Below are 15,466 nucleotides of genomic sequence, written 5' to 3' on the forward strand. Positions count from 1 at the left end.
CTCCCCCTCCTCCCCTCTCCCCCTCCTCCCCTCTCCCCCTCCTCCCCTCTCCCCCTCCTCCCCTCTCCCCCTCCTCCCCTCTCCCCCTCCTCCCCTCTCCCCCTCCTCCCCTCTCCCCCTCCTCCCCTCTCCCCCTCCTCCCCTCTCCCCCTCCTCCCCTCTCCCCCTCCTCCCCTCTCCCCCTCCTCCCCTCTCCCCCTCCTCCCCTCTCCCTCTTTCCCCCCCCCCCCCCCCCATCGCTGTCAGAAACACAGACACTGACGGACAGAGAGAGAGAGACACTGACACTGACAGAGAGTGAGTGTGAGAGAGAGAGACACACACACATTGGGGGGGCCCCGTCCCAGCACGCTTTTGGAGGGCTCCTGGTGCTGCAGTCGGTGAGTAGAAAATTTTTTATTTATTGATTTCTAAATTTTGTTTATTTTTTATTAATTTTTTTGATTGATTTATTGGTTGATTTATTGATGTATTTATCATTTATTATTGATGATGGCTCTTTATTTGTAAAACTGATGTGTGTAATGTTTGTAAACTTCCCTTTTAAACCCCCCCACCCCACCCCATTCCCTACGCCTGAATTGTAACCTACGCCTGATTTTCTAAGTGTAGGCAAGGTTTTTCTGAGCGTACAAAAATCAACACTTACTCCATTCTAAGTTAGTTTGGAGTAAGTTTTCACTGCCTAAACTTTCAAAACGAGCGTAAGTGGCCGGACACACCCCCTTTTGAAAAAAAACATCTGTTCCAAACTGAAACTGTTCTAACTGACTAGAACTAGAGCAAACTAAATGCCGAGAATTGCAATTTCTAAGATATTCCATTCTAAACTAGTTGCTCCAAAAAAACAGGAGCAACTGAGGCCGAAACTTGGCCCCATAGAATCTTTAATATAGAAAATATCCAAGGATGTTTCCCAGAAATAGCTGGTGAGCATCAGGAGAAGATTTAAGAGAGATGATAAAAAAACATGGTCAAAAATATAGGTTTTAAGGAGGCTTTTGGAACACAAAAGTACAATGGTTGTAATGTGCTTCCAGAAGTGAGTCTGCACCCCCACACACGAGTAACTTGCAAGTGCAACTCACTCGTAAAATAGCACAATGTTACTCTGCACATGGCTGCAAATTTGACTTGAGATTAGGTAGGTGTAAAATGTTCATCCTGTTCTTTCATTTATTGTCTCACATTAAAAAATTTTTTTTAACAGAAATGACTACTAGAGGCGATAAAGAATCTGACTTTGAGTTAATGTAATTTGTTCATTTCATTAAGGAAGTAACTTAAATTTATATGTAAAGGATATAAATAAGATAAATAAAGTCTGTGATGTCTGAAATTCTAACCACAAATTTCTGACTCTCCATTTTAGGTAAACATAGAAACATAGAAAATAGGTGCAGGAGTAGGCCATTTGGCCCTTCGAGCCTGCACTATCATTCAATATGATCAAAGGCTGATCATGCAACTTCAGTACCCCATTCCTGCTTTCTCTCCATACCCCTTGATCCCTTTAGCCGTAAGGGCCACATCTTAATTCCCTTTTGAATATATCTAGTGAACTGGCCTCAACAACTTTCTGTGGTAGAGAATTCCACAGGTTCACAATTCTCTGAGTGAAGAAGTTTCTCCTCATCTCGGTCCTAAATGGCTTACCCCTTATCCTTAGACTGTGACCCCTGGTTCTGGACTTCCCCAACATCGGGAACATTCTTCCTGCATCTAACCTGTCCAATCCCATCAGAATTTTATATGTTTCTATGAGATCCCCTCTCATTCTTCTAAATTCCAGTGAATATAAGCCTAGTTGTACCACATTCTGTGATGGTAGGCAAATTCTGTGACAGTAAGTGGATAACACAAAGTTTTCAGCCAAAATATTAAGGAATCTTTAATGAACTAGTATGTTAACTACTTTCCCACTATAATGTTTTAGAAATTTTAAACATAGGAAATAATGTGAGGCATTGAAGTTTTAACATTCTCCTGGATCCTGGAATGTCAGCCAAGCAGACAAGAATGTTACTGTATTTATGGAGATTGGATTTGTGCTCTCGTGGCAGTAAACTTTCTCTAAAATTTTGCAGCAACCGATCTGCCAATTTTTTTTTTTTTTTACAGATCACTTTTAAACCTATGAGGACTGCTGAAATGTTTTTTCACCATATCAAAAATTAACAGACGTTACAATTTTCCCAGGTGCCTGCTATGAAAATGCTGGAAATACTCAGCAGGTCAAGCAGCATCTGTGGAGAGAGAAACAGAGTTAACGTTTCAGGTCAAATGACCTTTTGTCAAAAATCAGAGAAATGTTTGCCTCCTTGGGCCTGCTGGTTTTATAAGTTTTTACCTCAAACATTGTGATGTGAAATGATGAGAATCTTTTTTACCCAGCGAGTTGCTATAAATGGAATACACTGCCCGATTGGTGGAAGCAGATTCAATAGCGCCTTTCAAAAGGGAGTTGGATATATTCTTAAAAAGGAATAATTTGCAGGGCTATGGGGAAAGAGCAGGGGAGCGTGATTAATGGATAGTTCTTTCAAAGAGCCGGCACAGGCATGATGTAATGGCCTCCTGAGTTGTATCATTCTATATTGGAGAGCCAGAGGCACATCTATGGGGCAACCAGAAGTTCTACCTCACCCTAGATCAATCCACAAAGGCCTACCCTGAAATGCCTAGGCTTGTACATTCTGATAATGATACTAATTTGTTCCTCTCCACCACCTTTATGGCTGCCAAACTTTTCTATGTAGTTTCACATCAAGGTGCTTGTAAACTAACGGAAACAGTAGCATAGTGGTTAAGTTAGGGGACTAGTAATCCAGAGGCCTAATGATCAAATCCACCTCGGCAGCTGTGGAATTTAAATTCAGTTAATTAAATAAAAATCTGGAATAAAAGCCAGTGTCAGTAATGATGACCATGAAACTATCGAATGGTCATAAAAACCCATCTCTTCTTCTCTTAGGCAGTCCCTCGGAGTCGAGGATGACTTGCATCCACTCTACAAATGAGTTCTCATGTGGCTGATGAGTCCTTTGCGGGATCTACGGTCTCTGTCACAGGTGGGGCAGTCGGTGGCTGAAGGAACGGGTGGGTGGGGTGCTTGGGGTTGCCGAGTGTCCTTCCACTGTCTACGCTTGGGTTCAGCTTGCTCTCGGCGACAAGACTTGAGGTACTCAGCACCCTCCCGGATGCTTTTCCTCCATTTTGTGCAGTTTTGGGCCAGGGATTCCCAGGTGTCGGTGGGTTGTTACACTTTTTCAAGAAGGCTTTGAGGGTGTCCTTGAAGTGTTTCCTCTGCCCATCTGGGGCTCGCTTGCTGTGTCGGAGCTCCGAGTAGAGTGCTTGTTTTGGGAGTCTCGTGTCGGGCATGCGGACGATGTGGCCCGCCCAATGGGGCTGGTCGAGCGTGGTCAGTGCTTCGATGCTGGGGATGTTGGCCTGAGCGAGAACATTGATATTGGTGCGCCTATCCTGCCAATGGATTTGCAGGATCTTGCGGAGGCAACGTTGGTGTTACTTTTCCAGTGCTTTGAGGTGCCGGCTGTCGGATGGCCTTTTCTGCCTTGTGCCGGACTGGCGTTGTGCTGAGATGGTAGCATGCTGTGGGATGGATTCGAGGACACTCGCGGCGAAGACAGAGTCTCGGTTAAGGAGATCTTCGAAGTGCTCCTTCCAGCGAGCATGGTTTGCCTCTCTGTCCTTGATGAGTACCTCTCTGTTCTTGGCCAGCAGGTGGGGTAGGGCCTTGGGTGCTTAGGCCGAGGGTGTCATTTAGGGAAGGAAATCTGCCGTCCTTGCCTGGTCTGGCCTATATGTGACTCCAGACCCATAGTAATATTGTTGACCCTTAACTGCCCTCTGAAATGGCCTAGAAAGCCACTCAGTTGTAAAATAAAAGCTACAAGAAACAATAAGAACCACCCGGCATCGACCTCGGTACCAGCTACAGACACAACAATGGCACACGCAGCCCAGTCGACCCTGCAAAATCCTCGTCACCAACATTTGAGGACTTGTGCCAAAATTGGGAGAGCTGTCCCACAGACTAGTCAAGCAACAGCAGGACAGACTCACCAGAGGTGGCGGCACAATGGTATACAGTCGGGAGTGAATGGCCCTGGGAATCCTCAACATTGACTCCAGACCCCATGTCTCATGGCTTCAGGTCAATCATGGCTAAGGAAACCTTCTGCTGATTACCACCTGCCGCCCTCCGTCAGCTGATAAATCAATACTCTTCCATGTTGAACACCACTTGGAAGAGTAGCAAGGGCACAGAATGTACTCTGGGTGGGGGAAAATAAATTGTGCATCACCAAGAGTGGCTTGGTAGCACCACTACTGACCGAGCTGGCCGAGTCCTGAAGGACATAGCTTCCAGATTGGGTCTGTGGCTGTTGGTGAGAGAACCAACACGAGGAAAAATCTACTTCACCTCGTCCTCACCAATCTACCTGTTGCAGAGATGCATCTGTCCACGACAGCATTGGTAGCAGTGACTACCGCACAGTCATTGTGGAGACAAAGTCCTGTCTTCACAGTGAGGACACCCTCCATTGTGTTGCGTGGCACTACCCACCGTTCTAAATAGGATAGATTCAGAACAGATCTAGCAGCTCAAAACTACGCATCCATGAGGTGCTGTGGGTCATCAGCAGCAGCAGAATTGTATTCCACCATAATATGGAACCTCATGGCCCGGCATATCCCTTGCTCTACCATTACCATCAAGCCAGGGAACCAACCCTGGTTCAAGGAGGAGTGTAGAAGAGCATGCCAGGAGGAGCACCGGGAGTACCTAAAAATGAAGTACCAACCTGACGCAGCTGCATTACAGGACTACATGCATGCTAAAAAGCGGAAGCAGTGAGCTATAGACAGGCTAAGCGATCCTACAATCAAGGAATCAGATCAAAGCTCTGCAGTCCTGCCACATCTAGTCATGAATGGTGGTGTACCATTTAAACAACTAACAGGAGGAGGAGGCTCCATGAATATCTCCATCCTCTATGATGGCAGAATCCAGCACCTGAGTGCAAAAGACAATGCTGAAGTGTTTGCAGCCATCTTCATCCAGAAGTGCTGAGTGGATGAACCATATCGGCCTCCTCCTGAGGTCCCCACCATCACAGAAGCCAGTCTTTAGCCAATTCGATTCACTCCACGTAATATCAAGAAACGGCTGAACACACTGGATACAGCAAAGGCAATGACCCCCAACAAACTCCCAGCTGTCATGTTGAAAACTTGTGCTCCAGAACTAGCCGCGACTCTTGCCAAGCTCTTCCAGTATAGCTACAACACTGGCATCTATCCGACAATGTGGAAAACTGTTCAGCTTTGTCCTGTCCACAAAAAGCAGGACAAATCCAATCCATCCAATTACCGCCTGATCAGTCTACTCTCAATGATCAGAAAAGTGATGGAAGTTGTCATCGATAATGCTACCAAGTGGCACTTACCAATAACCTGCTCACCAATGCCCAGTTTAGGTCCTGCCAGTACCACTCATTACAGCCTTGGTCCCAACATGGACAATAGAGTGTAATTCTAAAGGTGAGGTGAGAGTGACTGCCCTTGATAGCAAGGCAGCATTTGACCAAGCATGGCATCAAGGAGCCCTAGTAAAACTGAAGTCAGTGGTAATCAGGGAGAAAACTCTCCTGGCTGGAGTTATATCTAGCACAAAGGAAAATGGCTGTGGTTATTGGAGGTCAATTATCCTAGCCCCAGGATATCGCTGCAGGAGTTCCTCAGGGCAGTCTCCTAGGCCCATTCCATCTTCAGCTGCTTTATCAATGTCCTTCCCTCCATCATAAGGTCAGAAATGGGGATGTTCGCTGATTGGCACTGAACATTGCACATTGATGAAGCAGTCCGTGCCCGCATACAGCAAGACCTGTACAACATTCAGGCTTGGGCTGATAAGTGGCAAGTAACATTCGTGCCAAATAAGTGCCATGCAATGATTATGTCCAACAAGCGAGAGTCTAACCACCGTCCCTTGACTTTCAACGGCATTACCATCACCAAATCTCCCACCATCAACATCCTGGGGGTCACCATTGACCAGAAACTTAACTGGATCAGCCACATAAATATTGTGGCAACAAGAGCCGGTCAGAGGCTGGGTATTCTGTGGCAAGTGTCTCATCTGACTCCCCAAAGCCTTTCCACCATCTACAAAGCACAAGTCAGGAGTGTGATGGAACATTCTCTCCTTACCTGGATGAGTGCTGCTCCAACAACACTCTAGAAGCTCGACACCATCCAGGACAAAGCAACCTGCTTGATTGCCAACCCATCCACCACCTTCAACATTCACACCCTCCACCACTGGCACACCATGGCTGCAGTGTGTCGCATCTACAAGATGCACTGCAGCAACTTGCCACGGCTTCTTCGACAGCCCCTCCCAAACCCACCACCTCTACCACCTAGAAAGACTAGGGTAGCAGGTGCATGGGAACACCATCACCTCCAAGTTCCCCTCCAAGTCACACATCACCCTGACTTGGAAGCATATCACCGTTCCTTCATCATTGCTGGGTCAAGATACTGAAACTCCCTCCCTAACAGCACTAGGAGTACTTTCACCACACAGACTGCAGCGGTTCAAGAAGGCGGCTCAGCTCCACCTTTTAAAGGACAATTAGGGATGGGCAGTAAATGCCGGCCTTGCCAGCAACGCCGACATCCCATGAACAAATAAAAAGAAAAAACTGTTACCAAAAATAATACTCACTTTTACTGAGTTGGAATGTTCCTTTATATTATGTTGAAATAAAAGACTGTCTAAATGTAATCCATCAATTTGTAGCGCATACATAATTCTTAAAGCATTACACAGGTTTTAAACGCATCCCAACAAATAGCAATAATCCATCTATGCATTCCACCAAATTCTACAAACTTTAGTCTTTCTTATTTGCTCAGTATATACATGTTATTATACTGAGCAATGAAGACACATTCCGTTAGCTGTGTTAACATTTTTTTTAATGTGTATCCACAAAATATGTAAATAAATAAATGTAATAAGTTAACCAGATTCTAAATTCCAATGGTGAAGTATTTACAGTTGAAAGAATCGCTAACTTGGGCCAATTAGATGTGTTATTGAATTAAATTTAAAGCATGTTTTTCTTTTTAACAGTACATCCACTCTGCAGGGATCATCCACAGGGTAAGCCATTCTCCATGCTATTTTATGTTCAAGAAATAACACCATAAAATAACAATTGGTTTCAATTTGATTGTAATTGTATTGTCACTGAGCATTACAGCAAGTAACAGAAGGTATCTGGGCATCATGTTTTGGAAATACACATATTAGACCAACCCTACACCGTTCCATTCGGGTGGCATTGCAAGGCTAAGAAAAACATCTCGAGCATTACAACATTTTAGCAGCATCTATTCATGATTTTAAATAAAGTGCGATGCTCAATCTAGTCAGTGCTCCGATGCTGTGTTGGAAGCCCTGTTAAACTCACCCAGAAACTCATGACGTTATCACGTGATGAGTCAGGCATTGGAGCAGCCCAATTATCACACAAGGGTTCTACAACATGTGCACGACCCTCATTTGAAGCTTTACATTGTAGCTCATTGCTATGTTAGAATACAGTGCTGTAGACTGTTCTTGGTTGTTGGGTTGAAGGGATCACAATTCGGCCCTATTTATTTTAAAGGAAAGATGTGTTACTAAAAAATTTGTTTTCTGAAGCGGAGGATGTTTTGTTTTTATTTGGAGCTCTTCCAATGACTGAAAAGGGCCCGCACAGCCCAGGGATTGAGAGATCCTGTCACTAGCCTATATTGATGGACTGAAAGCTTAGACCACTCATGGCCAGAAATACTGACATCTGCCGAGAGCAGTTTTTGTATTAGTTACTGGCAGTGCTACTGCTTCCAGAGATGCCTTTTGAGGGGTCTCCAGAGCCTGCAATGCCACCTGATTTACTGCACTGTGGCTGAAGTTAGGGCCACTGTAACGTAGAAATGCTTCACCAGCAAGGATCTGTTTGCCTGGTCTAACTGGAGTGTTTATGGTTGATCTGTTGTCAGGATCTTAAACCTGGGAATCTGGCCGTCAATGAGGACTGCGAGTTAAAGGTGAGCTTGATATTTGGATTGCAATTCAACACATTGAGTAAAAACTGGCAAAGCATAAATTGCAGCAATTTCACTATCATTTTTGCATGCCCATTCACAGCATTAAACATCATAACATGTTGTGACAGCTGTGGTACATTGGGCTCCTGTGTGTATCCTGGGACCCCAATTTGAATGAATTCAGGTGAGCAGGACTGCGAATTAAATATTCAAGGGTATTTGACAATCCGGAAGGACAGACAGAAAGGAAATGGAGGTGGGATAGCTCTATTGATAAAGGATGGAATCACTGCAATAGTGAGAAACGATATTAGCTCAAATGATCGGGATGTTGAAACAGTTTGGGTGGAGATAAGGACCAAAAAGGGAAAAAGTCACGATGGTCGTAGTCTATAGGCCCCCTAACAGTAGCAACTCTGTTGGTCGGAGTATAAACCAGGAAATAGTGGGGGCTTGTAAAAAGGGAACAGCAATAACCATGGGCGATTTTAACCTCCATATTGATTGGACAAATCAAATCGGTCAGGGTAGCCTTGAGGAAGAGCTCATAGAGTGCGTAAGGGACAGGTTCCTTGAGCAGTATGTAACGGAACCAACCGGGTGCAGGCTATCTTGGATCTGGTCCTGTGTAATGAGACAGGATGAATAAACAATCTCCTAGTAAATGATCCCCTTGGAATGAGTGATCATAGCATGGTTGAATTTCAAATTTAGATGGAGGGTGAGAAAGTTGGATCTCAAACCAGCGTACTAAGCTTAAATAAAGGAGACTATGAAGTTATGAGGGTAGAGTTGCCTAAAGTGGACTGGGATATTAGATTAAAGTGTAGGATGGTTGATGAACATTTAAGGAGGTATTTCACAACTCTCAAGAAAAATATATTCCAGTGAGGAGAAAGGGGTGTAAAAGAAAAGATAGCCATCCGTGGCTAACTAAAGAAATAAAGGACTGTATCCAATTAAAAACAAAGGCATACAAAGTGGCCAAAATTAGTGGGAGGACAGAAGATTGGGAAGCGTTTAAAAGCTAGCAAAGAAAGACAAAAAAAATGATTAAGAAAGGGAAGATAGACTATGAAAGTAAACTAGCACAAAATATAAAAACAGATAGCAAGAGTTTCTATAGGTATAAAAAAAGAAAGAGTGGCTCAAGTAAATGTTGGTCCCTTAGAGGACGAGACCGGGGAATTAGTAATGGGGAACATGAAGATGGCAGAAACTCTGAACAAATATTTTGTATAAGTCTTTACAGTAGAGAACAAACAATATCCCAACAGTGGATAGTCAAGAGGCTATAGAGGGGGAGGAACTTAACACAATCAATCACTAAGGAGGTGGTACTCAGTAAGATAACGGGACTAAAGGCAGATAAATCCCCTGGACATGATGGCTTGCATCCTAGGGTCTTAAGAGAAGTAACAGCAGGGATAGTGGATGCATTGGTTGTAATTTACCAAAATTCCCTGGATTCTGGGGAGGTCCCAGTAGATTGGAAAACTGCAAATGTAATGCCCATATTTAAAAAAGGAGGCAGACAAAAATCGGGAAACTATAGACGAGTTAGCCTAACATCTGTAGTTGGGAAAATGTTGGAGTCCATTATTAAAGAAGCAGTAGCGGGTCATTTGAAAAGCAAAATTTGGTCAGGCAGAGTCAGCATGGATTTATGAAGGGGAAGTCATATTTGACAAATTTGCTGGAATCCTTTGAGGATGTAACAAACAGGGTGGATAAAGAGGAACCGGTGGATGTGGTGTAATTGGACTTCCAGAAGGCATATGACAAGGTGCCACATAAAAGGTTACTGCACAAGATAAAAGTTCACTGGGTTGGGGGTAATATATTAGCATGGATAGAGGATTAGCTAACTAACAGAAAAAAGAGAGTCTGGATAAATGATTCATTCTCTGGTTGGCAACCAGTAACTAGTGGGATGCCACAGGGATCAGTGCTGGGACCCCAACTATTTATAATCTATATTAACGACTTGGAAGAAAGGACCGAGTACAATGTAGCCAAGTTTGCTGATGATACAAAGATGGGAGGAAAAGCAATGTGTAAGGAGGACACAAAAAATCTGCAAAAGGACATAGACAGGCTAAGTGAGTGGGCAAAAATTTGGCAGATGGAGTATAATGTGTGAGGCCATGCACTTTGGTAGAAAAAAATCAAAGAGCAAGTTATTATTTAAATGGAGAAAGATTGCAAAGTGCTGCAGTACAGCGGGACCTGGGGGTACTTGTGCCTGAATCACAAAAGGTTAGTATGCAGGTACAGCAAGTGATCAGGAAGGCCAATGGAATCTTGGCCTTTATTGCAAAGGGGATGGAGTATAAAAGCAGGGAAGTCTTGCTACAGTTATACAGGGTATTGGCGAGGCCACACCTGGAATACTGTGTGCAGTTTTGGTTTCCATATTTACGAAAGGATATACTTGCTTTGGAGGCAGTTCAGAGAAGGTTGACTAGGTTGATTCCGGAGATGAGGGGGTTGACATGAGGAAAGGTTGAGTAGGTTGGGCCTCTACTCATTGGAATTCAGAAGAATGAGAGGTGATCTTATCGAAACGTATAAGATTATGAAGGGACTTGACAAGGTGGATACAGAGAGGATGTTTCCACTGATGGGGGAGACTAGAACTAGGGGGCATAATCTTAGAATAAGGGGCCGCCCATTTAAAACTGAGATGAGGAGAAATTTCTTCTCGGGGTTGTGGATCTGTGGAATTCACTGCCTCAGAAAGCTGTGGAAATCAGGACACTGAATAAATTTAAGACAGATATAGTTTCTTAACCGATAAGGGATTAAGGGGTTATGGGGAGCAGGCAGGGAAGTGGGCCTGAGTCCATGATCGGCTCAGCATAATCGCATTGGATGGCGGAGCAGGCTCAAGGGGCCGAATAGCCTACTCCTGTTCCTATTTCTTATGTTCTTATGAGCACCTCAGTCACCCGTGAAAATGTGGTGGCAGGTGATAAGTCCACCATTGGGATTTTAACTCTGCTACCACCCTGTTTCCACCAAGCAAAGGGAGTTAAAATCGCCCCTCATGTTACAATGAGCAAGCATGATTATATACGGTCATTACTGTTCTGCGTTAGTGGTGATGATTTAATAATTATTTTTAATACAGCGTTAGCTATCTGTTGCTCCCCATCTAAGCACTGAAACCTTGATGATGTAACTGCCGAGCAGCTGCTGCCATTTCCATATATAATTAGTTCAAACAGTACTGTTGATGCAAAGTGCTCCAGGTGTGTGTGTGCTGTCAAAAATCCCTCTCTTTGGAGATGAATTAGTAACAAGCATGTTAACATATTCACACAAGTCTTTTTTATCTTGCCTTTTGTCAAAGAAGCAAACCCATTTATTTCCAACTGATTAATACCTTTATTAAATAACAGACAAAAAGCTCAAACATGTTATTACACAGCACAAGTACAGTGTGCTTATGTGTTCTTGAGGTCAGATCTTGTCACACACACTTTTGTTCCCTTAGCTTTTACTCGATCCCTTTTCTTGTCTCCTTCTGATCACACCATCTCTTATTGTTTCTTCTTAAGTGGTCCCTCGTATTGAGGAACACTTGCTTCCACCAAAAAAGGATGAGTTCACAGGTGTTTCAATGAAGGACCTAATATTCCAGGTCCCGAGCTGCATATTGAAAGGTGGACGTTGCCTGTGTGTGAATTTTCTTTAACGCGTGATGGCCGTTGCACATCAGCCACGTCTGTAAACATCACATTCTGTGAAACTTGATCCACACGTAGCGTCAGTACAAAGAGTTTCCAGCTTCTCATCGACACCTAACTTGTGAAATGCAAGGCAGGTGTGAAGGTCCAAACTAACTTCAAAGCAAAGCAGAATGGGACTGCCTCTTCCAGAAAGTCTCCTCTCTTTGTATCTAGGCAAACCCTCATTCTGGATTCTGGCTATATTTACACTGTAACTGCAGGGTCAGAACGCTCTGCACCAACTCTACAGTTATAGAGTGAGTGTGCCATTAATGGATGTGTGTGAAGTGATAAAGGAGTCGAAGCATTTGTTGTTACCCACATTTAGCAACTGTTCGTAATCTCTATGCAAATACTCTTCACTTCAAGGAACCAAGAAAACCAACTCTAGGGTTTAGGCTTATGCCACAATAGTAAACGTACAATAACATAGGGATGTGTTTAACTTGTGACATTATTAAAGCTCTTTACTTTGCTTTACAGATTCTAGATTTTGGGTTGGCAAGACATGCCGATCAGGAAATGACTGGTTATGTAGTTACCAGATGGTACCGTGCTCCAGAGGTTATACTTAACTGGATGCATTATACTCAGACAGGTAATCTTATACTCTTCACAGTATAATTAACAGAGATAAGGAATCGCTATTTTCCTTTTTTCCCAGCACTACAGACATAAACCAATTCTCTGGTTTATTTTACAGTTTTATTCGTGTTCCACTTGTGTGTGAAACTGAGAGGTCATAGATTGACCTGAAGCATGTGCGAAGAATACTCAGTATTTCACATGACAGTGATTAGATTCTGAATTTTGTTTGCCATTATCGGAATCTCTCATATTTTTGAATAAAATGCATTAAGCAACAAGTAACGTGCATTTTCTATTTGCAGTACCAGCAGACCTCTCAATTGTACAAAAAGGCTGCTTTAAAGAGAGCACATTAGACAGGGGAGGGGGAGGGGGGTGGGTATTTAAAGCGAGACCCGCCCGAAGGGATCGACCGGGGACCTGTGCCATTTTTGTGGCCCGGCCTAACTTAAACTCGATGGTCGCGCTGCCAATACTAATCCTGCTCTCTGTGGGCAGCCCACCAATTGAGAAGGCAGAAGATCCAGCATGGTAGTCACTGGGTCCGATGGTTCCTGGTAGGAGGTATGATGAGCCAAGGATGCAGGGATAGACCTGGTCCCCAAGCAGCCAGCCTCTCGCTCTCTGTGCAGATGCATGCTGAGGCCCCATGTATTTATTATGCTCCTAAATCATAAAGATAATGTTTACATTTTGGCATTAAAAGTTTTGTTTCCAGTATTGTAAACTGTGAAAGCAAGTTCACTTCAACTTTGTAATGACCTGTATAACTTGTATATTTACAGTTGATATCTGGTCTGTTGGCTGCATCATGGCGGAGATGATTGCAACCCGGCCCCTTTTTAAAGGCATCGATCGTATCCTTTGTAACTGACCGACATTCTCCCTGCTAATTACTAATCGATGGCTAAATGTCTCTCAGTAAATAGCTAGAGCGTTTAGGTAATTAATAAAAGGATGTGACTACTCCCAACAAAATGAAGTCGTTGCTCACACGCAGTTCCCGCGTTGTTTTGGTTCGCTAACTGAAAAGAAAATATTGTTGGCATCACAAAGAAAACACTTCCAACAATTGACTGAATACATCAAGCTAGCTTTTATTGACACTAGATGGTGATGTTGGGGAAGTCCAGAACCATGTTGGGGAAGTCCAGAATCAGGCGACACAGTCTAAAGATAAGGGGTAAGCCATTTAGGACTGCGATGAGGAGAAACTACTTCATTCAGAGAGTTGTTAACCTGTGGAATTCTCTGCCGCAGAAAGTTGTTGATGCCAGTTCGTTGGATATATTCAAGAGGGAGTTAGATATAGTCCTTACGGCTAAAGGGATCAAGGTGTATGGAGAGAAAGCAGGGAACGGGTCCTGAGGTGAATGATCAGCCATGATCTCGAAGGGCCAAATGGCCTACTCCACCTATTTTCTATGTTTCTATGTTAATCAGTTTTATTTCAATTGTGCTTTAGATGCAAGGTGAGAGAGAGAGCGCTCTTCATCTTCTGTGGGAATGAGAGAGTCAATGACTCAAGGGGGCTCCTTGCGCCAGCAAAACTCAGCAAATATCTATTTTTATTATTTTTCTTCTCCTTTCCCTTCACACAGAGCTCGCGCTCCAGATACACAAATCTCCTCCTCCTCCACAATATTATCATTCATTAATACTTAAACCATCCCAGCGCTCCGCAGATTTATGTGTAGAACGCTTCTGGCAGCAGCATCCGAATTAATAAAAAACCTTACATCGACGATGAGAGTTTAGAATCCTACAGCAGCCTGCGGTATACAATGGGTGGCTAAGTAGTATATTATTTTAAGCACTGAGAAAATCAAATCCGAATGGCCTCCTTCTGTGCTGTAAATTTCTATGATTCTATGAAATTTCTATAAGTGGTCCACAGTGTTGCGTACCTCTATCACATAAGAATTGCAAACTCGTTTTAGTTTCACACATTTGTCTTAATACCAGACTCCACCCTCACCAATATCAGAAAGTGTGGCCAGTCTGTCATTAAAATTCACTCCAATAGAGTTTAAAGGAATGAGTTCTCCCACTTGTCTGCCGTAACTTCTGCGGAAGTCCCGTAGAAACCCCAAGAAAATGGCGTTTCACATTTCCACTGCTCCTCTGCTGATATAGGACAGATGAGAACCTCTGTGGAAATTGACTCCCCCCCCCCCCGCCCCCACACCTATGATGGATGGAGCAGCAACATCAAAATTTGCACTTGAACCAGATTCCAAGAACTGAGAAACTGCTGCAGCTATACCTCAATATTCTGTATCATTTCAAAAAGAGTGCACAACTTCGCACAGTGCTTCTACTGCCTGTGGTTCCCTGTGCCATTCACAGTCAGATTTAGAATTCTTGGGGCCCTGGGCTCCTCCTCGGGAGCCTCCTCTCTGTACATCCAACCCCCCGTGCTATACCTCCTAAATATGGGTAACAAAATATGAAACATTATAAACAGACAAATAACATGAAAATCTTGGTTGCTGGAGGAATCCATAATCGCACAGTATTTATTTGTTTATTCGAGGCACAAAGGAGAGGAGGTGCAAGGATCACCTTGATATAGTTCTGGAGAACAGGTCAAGGTGAAAGGATAGGGTTCAGTTAACCAGAATATCAGGGAATAAAAACTGTACCCTTTGTTGATTGGCAGTACTTCTTGTCCTGAGCACTAAGGGAGAATGTTACCCAGCCTTGAGGTGAGCCTTAAAGAGGTATCTTTGTGCTTTTAGAATTGATGGTCTGCTAATTTACATTGTCCTCTGCCATAGAGTTTAATCTAAAAGTCTACATTTTCAATTTAACCTGTTACCAGGCAGCACACGTACATAACAGAAAATTCTGACCTATAAAACACTGAGTAAAGTTATAAAAACATAGAAATCTACAGCACAGAAGGAGGCCATTTCAGCCCATCGTATCCGTGCCGGCGACAAAGAGCCACATGGCCCTCGGTCAGCAGCCCTGAAGGTTACATATATGTTGCGTAGGCAATAACTCAATAG

At 43.6% G+C, this 15,466-nt stretch overlaps 1 protein-coding gene across 1 annotated transcript in view; it reads left to right on the forward strand.

Moving 5' to 3' along the window:
• LOC139277985 (mitogen-activated protein kinase 12-like) overlaps positions 1-15,466 on the forward strand; it is a 68,945-nt gene that overhangs the window by 41,207 nt on the left and 12,272 nt on the right. The window contains exons 5-8 of the mRNA XM_070896633.1: positions 7,169-7,198; positions 8,083-8,130; positions 12,348-12,462; positions 13,238-13,309. Of these exons, the coding sequence (XP_070752734.1) occupies positions 7,169-7,198; positions 8,083-8,130; positions 12,348-12,462; positions 13,238-13,309 (265 nt within the window). The remainder of the gene's footprint in view (positions 1-7,168; positions 7,199-8,082; positions 8,131-12,347; positions 12,463-13,237; positions 13,310-15,466) is intronic.

Source organism: Pristiophorus japonicus, chromosome 13 (genome assembly GCF_044704955.1).
Source record: "Pristiophorus japonicus isolate sPriJap1 chromosome 13, sPriJap1.hap1, whole genome shotgun sequence".
Classification (NCBI taxonomy): Eukaryota; Metazoa; Chordata; class Chondrichthyes; family Pristiophoridae; genus Pristiophorus; species Pristiophorus japonicus.